Here is a 16,581-nt window from a genome sequence, read left to right as displayed (position 1 = left end):
AATAGGAAAATTCCTACAGAACCCTTTTCAATATCAAAATAGAATCATAATTACATCTTATGTTATTTAATCTAATTATGATAATTTATGCGTAGAGTTATCTTTAAAGCAATATATTTCTTTATATAATATGGAATATTTTTAGCCATATAGGTCACATCTGTAATTGACAAGTCATTTCCAATTCACATAAACTCTGGTTGAACGTGTCGTTTCGACGTATTTGTTTCTTAAGTTAAACAACTTAACCAACCCAAGACCAGCGTTTTTTTTTAACAAATTTACATTCACTACAAATAAACATATTATGTGTCTACCCAAAATAGCCTCCATAGTTACCTAAACGTACCGTGCCGTACATTTCTTACGTACCAATCAGTATCCACGAAAAACAAGAACAGTGATTTGTTTGTCGCAACGCACTGGATACAGTCACATTTAGAATTTTTAATACTTAATTCAAAACTTTTGAGCCAATGTTCCAATACCTTATAGCTGCCCGCTCCGATTTCAAACGTCTTAAATTCATACGAAGTTCTCTTCCTTCCCGTTTCTCAGAAACTTGAAATTTCCAAAATGGATCTATATTCCAAAAATATGCTTTGTAGACTCTAGTTTTCGCTGTGTGCTGAAAATTAGCCAGGGCAAACGATTTCATAAACATAGATAAGAATATTAAGATAAACGGAAATGTTTCGATTGTGAATCGAGTATGAATGGATGAAACGAATGAAGCAAAATCGAATTATTTGCGAGAACAACTGCGCCTTGTATATTTAATTTAGTTTTCTATCCTGCTAGTTAAACTACGTTGAAATCAATAATGAATACTATAGAAAAAACTACTTAAAAATAGAAGAAGAAATTATGTTATATTTATTTTTAATAAGGAAAGTGTTTAATGATTTAAGTCCAAATATTGTTGTGGTAACTAAAAAAATGTTTAACATGACTATACACCAGTTTTCGACGTTTCATCCCATAATTAGTTTTATCTGATTTCGAAACGCCTATTTTATTTTCTTTATTTGATACATTAAACAGAAAAAAGACACAACGACAAATATATAATATTGCATAGTAGTAATACGTCGTAGTATAATTGAACAAATTTAATTATAGCGAAAATGTTAGGACGACTGCTAAGAACTGGTTAATGGAACATGCGGAAGTTATTTACAATCGTCTGGGTTATTTTTAGAATCATTGAAAAAAATGCCTTATGTCAGCGCATCGCTTTATGATCGTTGATTGGCTGTTATTAACGTAATGGCCTTGATGGATGCGTTGATTGGATAACAAAGACAATCGTAATAAGGGTGTTATAAATCAATTCTTAAATTAGCCAATCAGCATCGACGTATACATAATTTTAATCTTACTAATAAGTTTACTTTATAAAAATCAGTTAGATCCTTATTTATTGTCATTAAATAAACAAATCTATTTACTGGCAGACACTTACTATTAACAAAAACGATTGAGGATTTTGGCTTGTAAATCCGCAGTAGTAACTGAACATCGTAAATTGGTATTTGAGACATTTTTTTTTAAAGAAATTGATTTAAAATATTGCACAAATGTCCAATTACCTTAATAGGCAAAAAAGCTTATTTATTTTATACATTTTTATTTTATTTTTATTTTCAATAGGACAACCAACAGTACATACAATATCATATCAAAATAAAAAAAATACATTTTAAAATTATCTTGACAAATGTTCAACTATTTAGAGGTAGTCTCACCATCCGCTATCACATTGCACAATACGTATTAAAAACATAAATTAAACATAATCAATAATTAGAAATAAGAATACATATATTCTTATTTCTAATCAAAAAGCCTTATTATTTAAAATGAATTACGCTTATTAATAACATAACTTTAGTAATATGCGGCCGAAGCCGGTAACTACCCGAAGGTCTAGCTATACTTACATAAAGTTAATCTTCTGTCATTTTATGTTAGTAATAATTACAGTACATTAAAAATATGAACGAATAATAGGTGTAATCTAACATAGAACGAATGGTGTACATAACTCGTCTTGACGAGTTTTTGTGAAGTCGAAGGAATTAATGCATATTCATGTTCACAAACAAAAAATCAAACAAAAACAGTTTATCTAACTGATATTGCTTATCTGTGACTTGTGTAAAGTTCAGCGTTCTAATCTAATCATTTACATTTCGAACTTCTAGAGGTGTGACGTATGCTTGGTTAGGAATATTTATTAGTGTGCAAAGAGAATTATGCCTCAATATACTGTATGATTACATTAGTGTGTTATAATAATATAGTGTAATATTACTGCGAAAATGGTAAGTATTTATTTTAATTTAATAATTTTAAATATTAAATTTAGTATTTTGAAATAGTTTTATATATTAAAAACACATTAGAAATATTTTTGAAATCTGTATTAAATAATGAGCATATAAATATATATATAAAATAGTATGTTTCACCTATAAGTGTAATAATATGCAGTGGTGGACTAAGCCCGTCAGAGGCCCGGGGCGGCAAAGCTGAATCATCTTGTAGGTACTAAGCACATTTTTAAAGTCTTGTTTAGCAAAAGCCGCCCCCCCCCCTTCCGCCCCCCTGTTAGTCCGCCACTGGTAATATGTAATCGTAGTTATTATCTAATATTATTGACTGATTTGATTTATATTATATTGATTATATTTATATTTATTTCAATAAATTTTTCACGAACACAAATTGTAACATTTCCTTGAACGTCAATATATGCCTTAATTAATAAAATTATTTATCGTTTTACAATAAATTTATATTTTATTACATTATATTAATTCTGGTGGCACTTGAGTTTAATTTTTAATTTTTAATTATGACTAATTAGTCATAATTACAAGAATTTATTTGAAAAAAATATTATTAATTTGCAAAAGTAATAAGTACTATTTTTATATTTTATATTATATTTACAATTGTAATTTTTATAAAATAATACATTACATAATATTTATTTAGAAAAATGTTATGTAATGTATTACATAACATTTATCACAACAATAGGCATGATGACATATTTTGAAAAACTACACTACCATGTTATTACTTTATACAAAATAAATCTTAATTCTGCAAAAAAATAAAGTTTATTAGGAAAAAATGATCTTTTAAAAATAAATTTTAAATTTTGTACAAAAACGCTAGAATACTAATGGCGTAGTGCTGGGTCATTCCTGAGTTTACGTAAAATGAAACGAAGCAGTTTTTTACATTTACAAAACACTACTTTGAAACGGTTATAAAAAAAACCGGTTTGTTTTCATAGGTTCGAGAACTTACTGTACTTACGATACTTTACTGAAATAATGTATATTCAACGCTGGAGTCATATTATATAATTTTGAAAATAGTCGACTTTATAATTTATTTGGATTAATTCTCCGTTACGCTCCGTGCTTATTTGCATTTATTACAACTATTACAGCTGAGGATTACCCGATTAATAATATTAATAAGCAGTCAATACTAAATCTTTAATAAATAAATAATAAGCTAAAAAGGAGCCTACGAAAACTTTTTTTTTGTTTCGTAAATTTTTATTGATTCTTCTACAACCAAATTTGTATTGTATTTCTTTAGGAATAAGATTCATTGTAGCATATTCGTTACTTCAAATCCAAAGTAGTTCCTTATAACTGGTTTAATATTCATACAATTATAGTCCTTACGGCGATCAAAATAGAGTGTTTAGTCAGTTACACGTGATCGAAAACGTTTCGCGAAGCAGTACCAAAACGACGCCCGCCGGTGCCGAGTGTCGTCTCGTTCGTTTTAAAGCTATATGTCCTATAATCAAGAAATAGTTCGTTCGTTCTTTATTTTTATAAAATAAAGAACGAACGATTAATTAAATCTAATAAATAACAACAGCTTTTAGGAAGACCTAAGTAAGACCTTGGGTTTTTCATTATCTTAAGTATTGTATATTTGAGAATGTTTAATCCTTCTTCTTTTTTTGTCTCCTTAGTTAATTCACTGCAGTCTGATGTTGATTTCATTATAAGAGATTGTATTGATGGTGATGTTTCTCACTGACTCACAGATGGTGCATATGAAATATCACTGTCAGATTGAGCTTCTATACACATTTTTTTCTTGATAACATGCTTGACACCACTGCTTGGTATCACTGGTTTACCACAGTTTTCAATTTTAAATGGAGATGTAGCGTTTGTGCAGGAATAGGGTTTCAAGGATGATGTTAACTGGCTTACTAGCTTAATTTTGGTCTAGACAGCTTTGCTTCTAAATTTATGTGTTATATGTACTTGTACAGATTTATCAACTGATTTTGGATACGTAGTAAGCCCTTCTTGATTTTATTCAATTGTGTGCAAAACTAAAATATAAAAATAATTACTTAAAAAATATATATAAACCAGTGCCTTATGCATGCATAGTTCTACAAAAAATTTGTAACAAACTTTGTTATAATAGGATTGTTTTATGTTTTCTGTTATTGATAAAAGTAATAGGCAAATTCAATCAATATACACTTTAACCCAATAACAGAAACTTATTTGCTGACATTATAGTATTGGTGAGTACCTGAACTTGCTGATGAAATGCTTGCAGGTTCTAAATGTTTTGTAGGTGTACTTTTCTTTGCAAAATCTTTTTCACTTTCTTCAATTAGTATCCTTCTTTGATTCTTAAGAACATAGGGTCGCTCTGTATTAGAAGTTCGTTTTCTTCTATCCGATTGGCATTCAAATCTTGTGGGCATACACCGTGACTTCATGCGCATATGCGAAACTGAACCCATCACAAGATACTGAATATAATTTTCCATATCGTTTGGTAACTGTAACAAGAATAAAAGTTTTAGGTAAGTTCTAATATACATATAGTATTGCAGTAGTAATAAAGGAATGGAACATAAGCTGAAACGTGATGGCCAATATTATTGACAATTTTCTCTAATGATCTCAAGCTTACTTAATTATTATATAGTAAATAAGAGATATACTTACGTCGAAATGGTCTTCGCAGAAATAAAGTACAGAACTTGAAGATATAGCTGTTGGGTCTCGTCGTGCAAGATTTAGCCACATATTTCTAACTTTTTTCTTCAAAGGAACATTAATAAATAACTTCTTCGGAGTTTTTATAGACGTATTGTTATATTGAGGAACCGCACACCATCGATACACATTAGAATTCATAATTTTAGTATGAAATAAATTAAATTAGGAATCTAAATAAACGTTTAACATGCGAACTGTCAAATGTTTACGAAAGCGTGACGTCATAGACCGACGCCATTATAGTGCTGGGAGTTTTTTTCTGAAACGGTTTTAAGAACTAGTTATTTTATAAAGAACGAACGAACTGTTTCTTGATTATAGGACATATAGTTTTAAAACGAACGAGACGACACTCGGCACCGGCGGCCGTCGTTTTGGTACTGCTTCGCGAAACGTTTTCGATCACGTGTAACTGACTAAACACTCTATTTTGATCGCCGTAAGGAATACTATTATATGAATATTAAACCAGTTATAAGAAACTAGTTTGGATTTGAAGTAACGAATATGCTACAATGAATCTTATTCCTAAAGAAATACAATACAAATTTGGTTGTAGAAGAATAAACTAAATTGAAAAACTATTTTATTGGTACTGCTGCGCGAACTGGTTTCGATCACGTGTAACTAACTAAACACTCTATTTTGATCGCCGTAAGGACTATTATTGTATGAATATTAAACCAGTTATAAGGAACTACTTTGGATTTGAAGTAACGAATTTGCTACAATGAAACTTATTCCAAAAGTAATACAATACACATTTGGTTGTAGAAGAATCAATAAAAATTTACGAAACAAAAAAAAAAAGTTTTCGTAGGCTCCTTTTTAGCTTATTATTTTAATGTAAAAAACTGGTTCGTTTAATTTTACGTAAAATCAGGAATGACCCAGCACTAATAATAGTATTTAACAACGCAATATCACATAAACGGTGACGTTAATATCGAAACGAGTAAACACAAGGCAAGTTCGAACTTCGAACGATATACAAATTGTCAAATGAAAACAATATTACAAAAGCGTGACGTCACGCGTTTCTGATTGGTGTTTGACCTAATATGGCGGATTCTTATGTTTTGTATTTTTATTTTTATTAAAATAAATAGAATCACACATGTAATTTAAAAATAAATGATATTTATTTATTTCTTAGAGTCTCTCTATCCTATATTATTATTTTAAATTATAATTTCAGTGATTCTTAGGTACTGTCATCATGCCTATTATGATTAATAAATAAACTGTTTTCAATTTCAGAATGGGTTGTTGTTATTATTGTTAGTGCCTCTGTTAACAAACGTCGTTGAGTCGGCAAATATTTTATATGTTATACCGTTTTCGTCGGTGTCACATTATATAATGCTGCGTCCAATCGGTCTGGAACTAGCGCGCCGAGGCCACAATGTCACTGTCATAACATCGCAAAAAGAAAAAGATCCACCGTCGAATTACCACGAGGTCCTAGTAGATGATAAAAAGATTTGGGATATATTAGGTGAGTGTAAAATTAAATATTAGTTAATGACCAATTGCTATTTGTATCAGTTAAACTTGATTGGGAATGAATGATTTCACTCTATATCCATAGGTTTTTTTTTTAAACTTAATTTTGATAATTTCCAAGTTACCAAAAGCAAAACATACATTACTTTCATTTTGTTCGACCGCCTGTTTTTACTAGGTAAGCCTTCGATTAAAATAAAAAAGTAGGTAAGTAGTAAATATGACCGGTTTATACAGGAATTACTTTCAACTACCGTTTAATTTTTATTAAAATTATTAAACACACTGTTTAGCAATAAAACCATTAGCTAAATAATAATGCATATCTATATGTTATAGGATAACCTTAATATATAAGCTTACAGTGAAACATTGAGTCGAAATGGGCCAGTGGTTAGAACGCGTGCATCTTAACTGATGATTGCGGGTTCAAACCCAAGCAAGCACCGCTGAATTTTTATGTGCTTAATTTTTGTTTATAATTCATCTCGTGCTCGGCGGTGAAGGAAAACAAAAGGAGAGGAGGCCTTAGCCCAGCATTGGGAAATTTACAGGCTGTTAATGTAAAGTATGTAATGTATATAAAAAAAAAATTAAATAGGTTTATCATTTAATTTATGAGAAGTATTATATAAATATAGTTATTATATCATTAAAATATACGTATATAATCTTTTTTTCTGATGTAATTTATGCTTTAAGCCTAACCTATAGTTATAGATCATGTCTCGTGATAAATATCGAGAAAATGAGAGATTTTGTCTGATATGGTGATTCGGGTATTTGAAAAAAATTTTTGCTTTAAAAATAAATTAGACATATGAATAAAACCGATATAATATAGATGAAATTTTGAAAATATTTATTCTTTACACATTTGTAAAAGCTCTGGAAATAATGATCAAACATTAAATATAAAACAAATTTCAACGTCCACAAATCAAGGATAATAAAAAAAACATTCAAGATTAAACAAAAAAAATTACTTCGTTCATATTAATCAGTTTTGGAGACGACTAACTAACTTAAATTTCTAAATATACTTATAAAACCACAAATATAGATCCCAGTAGGCAACAATTATTCTACAGGTTTCATCATTAATCAGAGCTAGAAAAAAATCGTTAATAAAATAAAAATAAAATTTTAATTTTACGTTTTGGTTATTACATAATATGTATTGGTATAAATGAACCAATACATTTTCTAAATAACAAAATCCCTTTATATTGAATAATATTTATTCTCATAAAATACACAAAAACTCAAACAGCCACATGAGAACATTGTTAACTTAAAAATTATTGATTACATTCTATTTTATGTTTAATAACTCAATAAACATATTTTAGCTGCTGGCTTATAAGTTAAGGATCTTGGATAAGATACTGGGCTTGATAGATTTTAAGCGCGTTCAAATTGTTAACAGTATTAAATTAAAAGTCTTCATAAGGATTAGTCGTCAAATTAGTAACGGCATAATCTGTCTTACCTCTGCCAAAATAATCTTCTACTTTTGGTCATCAGTTTTTCTATTATATTATTTTTCCGCTAACTAGTTATGTCTCATGAATTAGTTTTTCGATTTCCTTATTTTCTATAGTCTTGGCTATCGAATTCACTTGTATAACAATGAACTGTTCCCTCTTTTAAAATATAATTCATGTATGTCGCGTAAATATTCGTATGGATTAGAATTTGGAATTCTAAAATAGACATATGTATGTCACCTTCCATGGCTGTAAAACAGTCTGAACCAAGAAACTTTTTTACGATAGTTAGTCGATTTGTTGAAATCATATTATACTTTTTTTTCGCGCGCCAACTTGATTATGAAACTTATTTACTGACGTTAATGTATGCTTTAAAAATATTTAATGAATATAAGGTACATTACGAACTCTCATTCATTATTCTAACAAACAGTAACATATCATCGATCGTTCTATTTAATTCTGAGTGTGGATACTTGGTGGCAGCGATTTGTGCAAGCCTGTTTGGGGTAGATACCGCCCAATCATCAGGTATTCTACCGCCAAACAGTAATAATCAGTGACAGTGTTGTTGTTTTCCGGTTTGAAGGGTGAGCGAGCCAGTATAAATATGGGAATAAGGGACATTAACATTTTAGTTCTCAAGGTTGGTGGCGCATTGGCGATGTAAGGAATGATTTCTTACAGCGCCATTGTCTATGGGCGGTGGTGACCACTTACCATCAGTAGGCCCATTTGCCCGTCCGCCAACCTATATCATAAAAAAGACTGGCTGTAAGTATAGGGTTATCAAATCTGAATGCCCACGTATGAATAAATTCAATAATTTGCTTCTTATTTGAGGTGACAATAATCGATACGAAATAAGGTTTTTATACGAGTCATATCAAAAGCAACCTATACTATATTCACGGCTTTTACAGGTTCGGAAGTAAAGTCTACCAAGAAGAACAAGAACGATTTTAAATACAAAGTTATATCAGTTAAATATGTTTCAACTATATTATGCCTTTAGAATCGTAGAATGAAATGCTTATCAATTATATTGTGATTATGGGGAGACATGTTTAATTATGTGACATGTTTAATTAAATATTATCAAAGCAGATAATATTCTCTGTCATTTAACGTTAATTAACATTTATTGTTGTCGATACAGATAGTATTAAATAAATATATAAATATTGGACAACTTCACATTCATTACTCTGATCCCAATGTAAGTAGCTAAGCACTTGTGTTGTGGAAAATCAGAAGTAACAACGGTACCACATACACCCAAACCCAAGACAACATAGAAAACGAATGAACATTTTCTACATCAACTCGGCCGGGAATCGAACCCGGGACCTCGGAGTGGCGTACCCATGATAACCGGTGTACACACTACTCGACTACGGAGGTCGTCAGTATTATAGCATGTATGGTCCTCCTCTGATGCTAGACAAACTAATGTTCCCAGTGTGACTTCGTATAGAATAATATATCTCATTAAAAATTTATTGGTATTGTCAATCGTCAAATTGGAAAAGAGTGTATTTTGTTCAGCCGCTAGCCGAGGCGTGAGTGGTATCATATCAAACTGCCTCGTTCGTAAAGTTCAAACATCTGATAGACCTAATAATGTTATTGGTTTTTTCTCTGATTTTGAAATTTGGCATTACTTAAACTATCAGGGATTATGAGAATGAAGGAATTTAGAGGGCATCTACGTTTGTGCACACGCTTAGTCTCTATAATATATCTTGCACAGTTAAATATTTAGTGTCTGTTGGGCTTGTAATCGGTAAGAAGAACATCATATACCTCACTCTCAAGTTTGTACCATTAAATATTAATAAAACTCGTCAAATTTTATTCTTCGATAAATTTAGTTTATAAGTTCTGAAATGTATGAATACGTATACGTTTCATATATATTTTTCATTGTCCGCAGGCACAGAAAGACCGAACGTATTTACTATGGTTAATATGACAGCTGAAGATTTCCATAAGAATATCCTGTGGGCAGGTGGCTTAGCTTTTACAGAATTAACGTTAAATTCAACTGACGTCAAAGTTTTTTTGAAAAAAGACAACAATTTTGATTTGGTCATATGTGAACAATTTTACCAAGAGGCTTTGTATCCCCTAGCTTACAAATATAACACACCATTAGTATTAGTCACGACTTTTGGTAATTGCATGAGGCATAATTTTGTAAATAGAAACCCTCTACAACTCGCTACAGTGACATCAGACTTTTTAGATGTAAGGGACCCGACGAGTTTTTGGGGAAGGTTTAGGAATTTATATTTTTCGGCTTATGATTATTTCTGGTGGAGATTCTGGTATTTGAAGAAACAAGAGGAATTGGTTGTAAAATATTTACCAGAAATAGCGAATGATGTGCCGAGTTTGTACGCATTGCAAAAGCATGTGTCATTGATGCTGATCAATAGCCACTTCAGCTACGATACACCCTCAGCTCTGTTACCCAATATAATCGAAATTGGAGGAGTTCATCTGTCCAACAGTAATGCAAGTTTGCCAGAGGTAACTTAACAAGCATATTTTTTATAAGAACGAATTATATAACATTTATATGACATATTCTGTAACATTGTCATAAAATATAGAATAGTAAGAATTTCGGTTTATATTATTAAAGTTGAATCACGAAAATATAATTTAAATAAAATTGTCTAATTTGAATATATTTTATTATCTGATTATGAAGATTATATTTGAAAAGTTTTATTATTTAATTATTTGGTCACAATGGCTTTTTGGATGGCGTACTGAGAGGACAAATAATTTTTAATATTATCCAATTAAATTTTTCATACTAAACATATTGTAAATCTGATGAAAATTTGTTTGCTAAGAGCAAACAAATTTCATGTTTTGTTTTTTATTTTATTTACATTATAATTTTAAGAAAATATTAAAAAAAATTAATAATATACTATTTCAGGATCTTCAGAAACTTTTGGATGAATCAAATAATGGAGTTGTGTACATCAATTTCGGGTCAAACGTTAGGAGTTCTGAGTTACCACTAGACAAGAAGGTAGCATTTCTAAATGTTTTTAGAAGACTGAAACAAACAGTATTATGGAAATGGGAGGACGACCAGTTAGATAACAAGCCTAGTAATTTGGTTACACGTAAATGGTTACCTCAAAAGGAAATTCTTGGTAAGTTCATTTGATCTATTATTAATTTTATGATATCGGTAGGCTGACAAGCAAATGCGCCACCTGATAGGATCTTCAATACAATCTTCAAACCGGTACACAAAAAACCTAAGTATTGCCGTTTGGCGGTAGAATATATGAGGAGTGGGTGGTACCTACCCAGATGAGCCTGCATAAACCCATACCACCAAGTAAATTTTCGTATTCATTTATAACTTCTTACTACTATAGCTGCGTATGCCGAATCTTTTGGAGTTTGGACACTAAAGGGTTTAATGATATGATAAAAGTAATCCTATGACCATACACTATTTATTACCTACTTTCCTATACCTAGAAACATCCGATTAATAAGTTATGTGACTGAAAATTCTGGACGCTACTGGGCATGTTATTTGGCATATTACCTATTTACTTGTACCTACCTATTAACAAAAAATCGAACTCGTATAAATCTTTACATTTTAATCTATTTAAAATGTGCTAATTAAAATCGAATTATATTTCAGCACATCGTAATATTAAAGTGTTTGTATCACACGGCGGTTTGATAGGAACGCAAGAAGCTATATTTAATGGAGTACCTCTCATCGGCGTTCCAATATATGCTGATCAGTTTAACAACTTGCTTCTCGTCGAAGAAGCGGGCTTCGGCAAAATTCTCCAGTATCAAGATATTAATGAAAAAACGCTTTATGATTCTCTCAGTGAAATTTTAAATAATAATTCTTATATAGATAAGGCTAAAGAAATATCCCAAGCATTTAAGGATAGACCGATGACCGCGTTGGATTCAGCCATGTTCTGGATAGAATATGTAATAAGAAATAAAGGAGCTGATTATATGAAGAATCCGGCAAGAAATATGAGCTGGGTCGCTTACACTATGATTGATGTGTATGCTTCAATATTGATATTTTTAATTATCATTATTGCAACATCTGTTAAAGTGACGAGATCTATTCTGAATGTTTTATGTGTTCATAAAACCCAAGTAAAAAATAAAAAGAAGCGCTTGTAAAAATAGGGTAATTATGCTTTTAGATGAATATTTCATTTATATATATAAATAGCCGGTAGTTGAATCTTGTTTGTGATTTGATGTGAAATTATAATAAGACAATGTAAGTTTGACTAGGTAGTTACTTTATTTGTTTAAGTGATGTTTTTCATATACCTACCTCCACAAAATTGTCTGACGAAAGGGTAATCGTTTAGCAGTTTTGGTTCGTCAGTGAATAAACGTAGCGTTGACACTTTGCATATCGCGAAACAGTCCACATATAATTAGACCAACATTTGCCGTAAGCATTCCTGTTTGAACAGCCATACGTCTGTGCTGTGTAAGTAGAGTCTTAACTATAAGCTAACATATGCATTCAAATGTCGAGATTGTTTCGTTTAATTTTAATGATGACAAAACTTTATATCTGTTTCAATTTTCGTTTGTTATATTTAAATTAGTCTGTCTATGAAATTTACATGCTCTGGAATGATGATTGTAACATGGTCCGTTTTGTAGTTTACTAATGAATCATTTATAGAATTCCCTTTGTTTGAATAGAATATCTTCTTTTTTGTCATTAATTAATCGATTCAACTCGAGCAGCACATAATCCCATAAGTCAGAATTCACGCACGTGTCAAAATATCGGATAAAATTCCATATAAACTGTACGTGAACGTAAACAATACGATAAAAAAAACGAAACATTGACTTTTATGTTTCATATTATTCTTAAATATTCGCAGTTCTAATGAAATAAATAAACTACTTTAATCTGAATTGTAGTTGGTCGATCATATCCGATGACGCAACGACTAATGAGCGTTTAGTATTTAGACGGTCTAGTAAATCTGACACAAATCAGCGTTTCATGGAAGTCGTCCTTTCAAGACTTTCGTTTAAAGTATTTCAATGGAATTCCAATGGAATGTGAACAATAGCAATTAACGGCTCTATTGATAAATGTGATTCAGTGGTTCTAAAGTAATTATTAGACACTGATTTCTTTTTTTATATTATAATTGTTTTTATATAGAAATTACAGAATTGTTTAAGCAATAACCTCCTACACAATGTTTATACGTAAAGCTGAAGTATGTACTTTAGAAATAATATCACTAGAAATATAAAAAGTTTGATATTTTAGTAGGAATGGAGAAAGAACTTGCAGCGATACTGATTGTGTTATTATTATCTTTTTGTTTATTATGTTTTTGATTAAAATATGTATCTCTGATTTATATTAATTAAATAACTACTTTTTTTAAAATGACATTCAAAAATCTATTTGTATAATTAAAAAAGAAAATAAGAATTTATTAAACAGTGTGTTCTTTTACTTTGTTTAGCTGACTGTTAACATATCACGATAAGAAGTACATTTTCATTCTCATCTTATAACAAAACACGATTAAAATAATCATATCTAATCTTTGAGTAATTTCAATGCTTAAAGTAAAAGTTATTTAAACACTTTAAATGGGTTTTCTTCATTACTCGTCTCTATACTAATACTCAGCAGCAAAGAAGGTCCAACTTCCAACGAAATTAATGTTAAAACAAATTTCAATTGAACCCGTTACTCTCAACTTTATAATTTAATGTCAAACAATTCAGCGAAAGTCGAACGGAGTCTCGTAATAAGAGAAATTTTGAAAACAATTACATCATTAATTGTGTTTATTATTGTTGTTAGTTTTTTTTAATTAGTCGCCATTTATAATTAATATTTTTCATAGTGCCATTGTCTATGCCAAATGACCATATTCCTTTAGGCGATCTATCTGCCTTATTGCCTACTTATATCAAATTGAAGAAACAATGGCACTGTAAGAAATATTCACAATACCTTACAATACAATGCGTCACCAAACCCGGGCCAATTCTACTAAAAATGACACTTTATCGAAACCGAATCGAAAAGTTATGGTTGCCGTTCAACCATTTTCCTATTGTACTAACGCAACGATCTAGTTGCGGTAAAGTCAAAGTTGAATCGGAATATAATTGGGATCGTATCTTAACTGATATACATAAGTAGAATTGACCCGCAGTTACGTTAAAGCTAAGTTTTATTTTGGTGAGGATTTGTCGAAGTTGGATCGGATTAAAATCAGGAACGTATCATAACCGCTATATGACACAGGCATTTTTATGCCTTACAGCTGACGGCCAACTCCTAAAACGTGAGCGAAATCGCGGGCAACAACTAGTAATAAATCAATTAGTTTAATATTTATGCTTCGATAAGTTTAAAAAGTCTTATCTGAGGCATGGTAGTGCCTCCGCCAAGACGAGCCATAAGTTAAGCGCAAGGGCACTATTCCCGAAACCTTTTCCCGAAGCGGGTTCTGGCACGTGGTTGGATCCAGGGATTGATCTTCATCTAATCTGGCTTATTTTTATGTACCGCTCATAGACATTAGCGCTGTATGATATGTTAACCATTCCTTACATCATACCAATGTGCGCCACTAACCTTGGGAGCTATGATGTTATCTGTTATTTAGCTGCAGCTACAGTGGCTCATTCATCCTTCAATATCACAACAATACTAATTATTGCTGTTTAGCGGTTGAATATCTGATGGGTGGTACCTACCGGCAGGCTTGCAGAAGCCCTACCATTAAGTAAACGCTCTAGCAAAAGAAGCTAGACTAACGATAGTATAAGAGATACTTAAAATTAACAATGGCTCTTGTACTGTGACAGTTGTAATTGTTTTAATAAAATGCCAAAAGTCGTAATAATATTGTATTACGATTATATATTAAGTCAATTTTACCTCTTTAATGTGAATATCTCATTGAATGAATTACTTATGTTACAACCTTTTCAGGTTTGAGTCGAACATTCGATCGCATTGAATTATCACTAAATAGGTCTGACGGAGTTATAATGATTAGATTTAAGAGAATTTAAGTTGGGAAATTCTGAGTTATTTCTTACGATAAAAAAATTGACTAATGATAATTCCTTTTAAGTCTAACAGTTACGAAAGCCGTAGCTCGAGGCATATTACCACGATATAATCGATCATATTTTAATCTTTTACGAAAATAAACTCACAAGGGGCGTAAAAAGGATAGGTGAGGGCGGGTAATTAATCAAAAATTTGAAGCTCATCAACTATAGTTTGACTTCGTAGTCTATTTGTTCTAATCGAAGACGTAAGTACGATTATATTGAACGATATTTTGCTATAAATAGTATAATGTTATTTATTTTAGCGGTCAAGTTTCTAATTAAGGGCTAATAAGCTAATTCTTGACAAAAAATAACTTTTTGTTAGCGTGATCCGGAATTAGAATTAATAACAGCAGTCTTAGGATGCAGCCCTAACTAATGAGGCATTAATAACGTCTGAAGAGGTTTAGCTACTATTTTTAAAGACGGTGATGACGGTACAAATGAAGACTAATCTTATTATAGCTATCTGTAAAAGAGATAGCCTAATCATGGACGGGCTGGTGGAATACCATGCAGGCCAGCCTAGGAATCCAGAACCCCACTTAGATCAATTACAAGTAAGTCAAAGGGCATACAACCAAAATATACATAAATAGTCATTCTGAATCTATCAAACTACCAAACACACACACACTCACAAACACAAAGAAACATACAGATAATACATCTGTGGGGATATATAATAACATCTGTTTTTTTATACATTAACAGCCTGTAAATTTTCCAGTGCTGGGCTGAGGCCTCCTATCGTTTTGAGGAGAAGGTTTGGAGCATATTCCACCACGCTGCTCCAATGCGGGTCGGTGAAATACACATGTGGCAGATTTTTTTTTAAATTAGACACATGCAGGTTTCCTCATGTTTTCCTTCACCGCCGAGCACCAGATGAATTATAAACATAAATTAAGCACATGAAAATTCAGTGGTGCTTGCCTGGGATTGAACCTGCAATGATCGGTTAAGATGCACTCGTTCTAACTACTGGGTCATCTCGGCTCATTATAACATCTGTAGTGACTTATTATTAGGTTTTAATTAATATTCATTTTATGGATAATAAGATCACAATGTTTTGGTAGATGTATTGTAGTCCTCATTCAGCACGCCAGTCCAAAGAGTTCGTAATTAAAACTTCCAATTTGTGTATTTTGTGGGAATTACCGTCATTGAAAAATAGAAATCAGCGTAGACTACGTTAATTTTCTTTGTTTCCGGAATGAAGTATCTTGTTTGTAATTTGAATTGTTACTTTGAGTCGGATAACTGTAATTCTGAGGGAAGTTGAGAACTAAGACTGAAAAACTGTTGTTTTTATTAATTCCGAAATAGTTTTGTTATAAGACGAGATAATTTAG

At 31.1% G+C, this 16,581-nt stretch overlaps 1 protein-coding gene across 1 annotated transcript; it reads left to right on the top strand.

Annotated features, from left to right (window-relative positions):
- Positions 1–6,337: 6,337 nt before the first annotated feature.
- Positions 6,338–12,337, top strand: LOC113397888 (UDP-glycosyltransferase UGT5-like). Its single transcript, XM_064216768.1, has 4 exons — positions 6,338–6,570; positions 10,008–10,606; positions 11,028–11,250; positions 11,760–12,337. The coding sequence occupies exons 1-4, from the start codon at positions 6,435–6,437 to the stop codon at positions 12,269–12,271; spliced, it is 1,470 nt and encodes a 489-aa protein (XP_064072838.1). The 5' UTR covers positions 6,338–6,434; the 3' UTR covers positions 12,272–12,337.
- Positions 12,338–16,581: the final 4,244 nt, after the last annotated feature.

Source organism: Vanessa tameamea, chromosome 13 (assembly GCF_037043105.1).
Source record: "Vanessa tameamea isolate UH-Manoa-2023 chromosome 13, ilVanTame1 primary haplotype, whole genome shotgun sequence".
Classification (NCBI taxonomy): domain Eukaryota; kingdom Metazoa; phylum Arthropoda; class Insecta; order Lepidoptera; family Nymphalidae; genus Vanessa; species Vanessa tameamea.
Note: the sequence above shows the minus strand (reverse complement) of the source record. Positions and strands in the feature narration are given on the sequence as shown.

What these genes read in the sequence shown, in the direction of transcription:
- LOC113397888 (XM_064216768.1), top strand. Translation starts at nt 6,435, where the DNA reads ATGCTGCGTCCAATCGGTCTGGAACTAGCGCGCCGAGGCCACAATGTC. An exon ending in AAAGATTTGGGATATATTAG is followed by an intron (nt 6,571 to 10,007) that starts GTGAGTGTAAAA and finishes CATTGTCCGCAG; the next exon opens with GCACAGAAAGACCGAACGTA. An exon ending in GTAATGCAAGTTTGCCAGAG is followed by an intron (nt 10,607 to 11,027) that starts GTAACTTAACAA and finishes ATACTATTTCAG; the next exon opens with GATCTTCAGAAACTTTTGGA.